The sequence below is a fragment of the Octopus bimaculoides genome, chromosome 26 (assembly GCF_001194135.2).
Source record: "Octopus bimaculoides isolate UCB-OBI-ISO-001 chromosome 26, ASM119413v2, whole genome shotgun sequence".
In the NCBI taxonomy this organism is placed as follows: domain Eukaryota; kingdom Metazoa; phylum Mollusca; class Cephalopoda; order Octopoda; family Octopodidae; genus Octopus; species Octopus bimaculoides.
The window spans coordinates 25248024-25253063 of record NC_069006.1 but is presented as its reverse complement, the minus strand read 5'-3'; the positions used below and the strand labels follow the sequence as shown (position 1 = coordinate 25253063).

At 37.5% G+C, this 5040-nt stretch overlaps 1 protein-coding gene across 1 annotated transcript in view; it reads left to right on the top strand.

Moving 5' to 3' along the window:
• The window catches only part of LOC128247007 (arginine-glutamic acid dipeptide repeats protein-like), a gene marked incomplete at its 3' end in the record, with an annotated part of 231787 nt that overhangs the window by 116232 nt on the left and 110515 nt on the right, over positions 1-5040 (top strand). Inside the window, exon 4 of the mRNA XM_052976940.1 lies at positions 913-1018. Within this exon, the coding sequence (XP_052832900.1) occupies positions 913-1018 (106 nt within the window). The remainder of the gene's footprint in view (positions 1-912; positions 1019-5040) is intronic.

Here is a 5040-nt window from a genome sequence, read left to right as displayed (position 1 = left end):
TTGATTGATGATTTTGCACTTCCAGAGAGGAAGAGAAAAAGAAAAAAAGCAGACCGGTGTGCTGTACTCTAGCAGAATCAACTTCCCCCCTCCCACCGCTACTCCGTCTTCACCTGCACCTTTCCAGGGGTTTCTGCAGCAGTAAAACTTATTCTTACCTGCCGCAACAAAATATTTCTAATATAAACAATTCTCCTCCTTTTTTTTTCCTATTTCCTTGCAAGTCTGTAATAATATATCACCAATCAGTTTCTTTTCACGCATTTTACCCCTCTCACTTGCAGACTTTTAACAATCTGGAGTTAGGGCATGTGTGTGTATGGGGGGGAGGGGAACCTGAGGCTTACAATAACCAAAAAAATATAAAGCAAAGAAATTTTTTTCTTCCACAAGGTTTACCTAGCTACCTCCACCTCTCTCTCTTTTCCGTTTGTCTATCTATGTCTCTCTCTTTTCCGTTTGTCTATCTTTGTCTCTGTCTCTCTCTCCAGCGATAAAAGAAAATCCAAGACATTAATTGCTGGAATTTGCATCTAAAACCTTAATTGCTTAACCTTGTGATACACTGTGGGGTTCATTTGGCCCTGGTGGGTCCATATATGGACCCATTCAGCTGTAGAAAGAATAAGAACTGGGGTCGATTCATTCGACTAAAAGAATTCTCGAAGGCAGTGGTGCTCCAGCATGATCGCAGTCTAATGACTTTAACAAGTAAAAGACAAAAGCTGAGCATAAACTGATGAGGATGATGATAGTGTCGATGATGCTGATGTTGATGATGATGTTGATATTGTTGTTGATGATGATGTTGATGATTGCTTAATGTTTGTAATATTGCCAGTCTAACAAACCTTTCTTTTCTTTTCTTTTCATTTTTTCTTCCTCCCCCTCCTCCTCATCTTGTGTTTCAAGACCAAACGCGATACTCTGGTGGTGAATGTGAAATGGTATTATCGTCCATCTGAAGTACCCTACAACGTTTATCAATACCTTGTGCAAGATCGACACACAGAAACCAGTAAGTGTCTCTAGCTGTTGCCATTGTTGTTGCTCTTTCTTCTTGTTTTCGCATTTTCATTTACATGTGTCTCACCCCCCCTCCTCCCCCTCTTCATCACGTTCATCAACCGTCTGTTGCCCGTTTCCCTCTCTCTCTTTTCTTTTTTGTTTTAAGTAAACATCCATATCACTTTACTTCGTAAACACAAACACTCTGCCTTTGTCTCTGGCTTACTGTTTTTTTTTTTAATATTAATTCATGTTTTGCTTTTTCGTTTATCTATTTTATGTTTTTCCGTATATATTTATATATATATATATATATGTATGTATATAGGGAAACACATACATAAATGTATGTATCTATGTGTACAAATGTGTGTGTTTGTGTCTGTATATTTATATAGACACTCATACATATATTTATGTATAAGTACATACGCATATCTATACATACACACTGTGTGTGTATGTACACTGATGCATATGTAATGTGCATACTTGTTGGCACAACTCTGCGTTGTTGTTTGTTTACTTATGAACTGCAAGGAGTTACACGAAACTTCTCTCTTTCTCCCTCTGAAAAACATGACAAAAGAATGGCCAACAGATCTTGTAAGTGGGAAAGACAAACAGACATGCATACAAATTGTTCAAGGTTAAGAAACGGGGCCGAACGCCTGATTTCGAAACATTTACAGAGCCTATTCCATTGTTGTCGGTGTTGTTGTTAACTGATGTAGCCTTCATTTCTTTTGTATATATTGCACAACATGTATACTTGCATTAAAATTCTTTTTTTCTTGTATCATATTCTGCCATTCTATGTAAATACCCATTCTTTTAAGTCTGTCTTTGTACTGTGCCACTCATCTCTTGCCCTTGTGGCAAATAAAACAAATCTCATTGGTGGGGGTCAATGTAATCAACTACCCCTCCCCCATTATTTCATACCTTGTGCCTATAGTAGATGGGGTTACTACTACTACTACTACTACTACTACTAAGGCGGTAAGCTGGCAGAATTGTTAGCATACTGGGTCCGACTTTATGTTCTGAGTTCAAATTGGCTGTTATATCCAGCAGGTCAAACAGCAGCGTAAAAGCCCTTTCGATGATGGTCAAGAGATAGTTATATCTTTAACCTTTGGCTGTTAGTCTAGAAATTTCTGCCAAGACGACGGAGCAAAGCTTTGATACTTTTATATACTGGACAACAAATATATATTTGTGTTTCCTGATAGAATTTCGGCAATCATATTGATTTCTGATAATTGAGCATATTGGTGTCTTTGTTTCCATGTTAAATCTGAATGGACTCTGTGTCTCTTTCTCACACACACATTATTATTATTATTGTTATTATTATTTATTATTATTATTATTCGTAGTGTAATTACTGTAATTTACTGTACTGTTGTTTGAATTCACACGTCATATTTGTTCGGTTCATGTGTACCGTTATTTCAGTTAATTATACGACACGATAATTATATACTGGCCCTCTCGTTTGTCTATCACATGGCCAGGGCTGCGGGTATAAAAACAACACACCATATTTCACTGTAAAGAATGTTGCTATTTAATATTTCCTCCTCCTCCTCCTCATCATCACAATGTCTGCTTTTCCATGCTTGCATGGATCAGACAAAATTTCACTGAGGCAGGTTTTGTACAGCCAGAGACTCTGCAGGTCGTCAACCCTCATCTGGTTCCAACCAAATTGATATTTCCCCTAGCTCTTTGAACAAGAACAGCTCAACGGCCAGACATGTTTCCGTGGAAGACTGAATATGAGCAACACTGCTTGTATGATGGTGATATTCGTTTACAAAAGAAACTCACAATGTGAACACAAGGAAACATTCACACACACACACAGATATTTATATAACTGGCACTACTAAGCCATGCACCTTTACACATATATATACACTACGATTTACCTCAACTATACCTCACTCCGGGTGTCTTTCTATTGTCTTGAGCCACCCAATGTTGTGTGGTGGGTAGTGAGGGGTGATGAAGTGAATGTCGACATTCTGCATGTCTGGCACCATCTGTGCAGTGGTGATCATATTGCCTACAAGTGATATGTCCTTCACCCTGTGCTTTTGAAGGCAGGCAGAATATGAGATGCTTTACTTAAAAGACTGGTTAAGGGTTGGTGAGCGGAGGAGCATCTGGTTGTAAAATGAATTTCTGTCTAACCCATGATGGTATGGAAAAATGGATGTAAAAACAGATAAAGATAAATATATGCCTATGTATGCATACATATACATGTGTGTGTGTAACTTTATCTCACGATATCTATCTATCTATCTATCCACACATATACAAACACACACACACACACTCAGTCACATGTGTGTATGGCTTTATGTATGCATGAATATATATGTGTATAAATATATATACACACATGCATGTGTATTTATGTATGTATATATATGGATATTTATACACATACGTATGTATATTTATGTATGTGTATATATGTGTGTGTGTTTGTGAATGTGTTTCTCTATGTATATACACACAGACACACACACGCACACATACAAACATGGGGGCCATGTAGTTAGCAGTACAACATCCTACGCATGCAGTTTAGCTTCCAGCTTCTCAACTGCTCCATTCATGCGTCTAATTTTATCTGAGTCTCTCCATTGAAAGTCGATCTGGCAAAACAATCCACCTGAAATGATATGTGCAACTTGATGATTAGACGTGCGCGCATTTCTGCATCTGCTGTCCATTAAGGATTCCTTTCGATGATTACTTACAATTTTCACTTTATCGCTTCTCCCTTTCAGCTTTTTATAGCACAAGATATTTTTAAAATGCTAATCCAGCAACTGTAGTTGTGACGATGGTGGTGGTGGTGGTGGTTGCTGCTGTTGTTGTTGTGTGACCTTCATTTGAATTGATTTCTAGAATTAGTTCTGAAACCAACTCCACCCACCCACTCCTCTGCTTTTTGTTCCTTCAAACCTATTCACTCACTTGAAGTATGCACACACACACACACACACACATATATATATATATATATATATATATATATATATATATATATATACATAATGTATACATACATACACACACTCACATATATTTTCATATATATATATATCTATATATATACACATATCCATACATAGACACACACACATACACAAAGTGATTGTTGATGTTTTTGTGTGCATATATACTTGTATGTGTGTATATATATATATATATATATATATAGACACATGCACACAGATATATGTGTATGTAAATACATACAATTAAAATCATATACACCCTGTGTGTATATGAATGTCTATATTATGTGCATATCACACACACACACCTACACAGTCAAACCAACACTTGCCCAGTTACAACTCACATGCACTCCCACCTACCCACCTGCTGTCTCTATTTTAATTTGTTTTGTAAATCAGGAAGATTTGTTGTGCTTTTGGCTTATATTTACCTTTGTCACCGTCGTTGTATGGCTTCATATTGATTGCTTCATGTGACCCCCTCCGCTATCAAACTGTTGGACTTGTAAACCATGGGGGAAGGAGTTCAAACTTTGCTATAGCCATTGTGCTGTGTTCCTTAGACAAGATAATGGATTCAACTTGCCTCTGTTGCTTGTGGAACCCATCAGAGACGGTTTGTTTTTGCCTTTGTTGTTGTTTTTGTTGACCCTGTCAGTCACCGCGACCTGACGTTTTGTCCAATGTCACTTTGTCTAATGACCCTTTCATCCACGTTTTTTTTTTGTTTTTTTCTGTCCAAACCTAAGTAAACTCTTTAGAAAAGGTGGACATCGAAATAAAATGACCTTTGAGAATTTTTATTGATAGGATTTGTCATTGGACAAAAAAAAAATCACCAGACAGAAGGACGCCGGACCAAAAGATGTTGGACGAAAAGACATTTTATGGGCTGGGGGGTACAAAAGGTAGGCTTTCAAAATTTCTCTCTCTCCCTCGTGTGTCGCCTTTCTGGAAGGAAATGACTGTAGTCATTTCTGTAGGG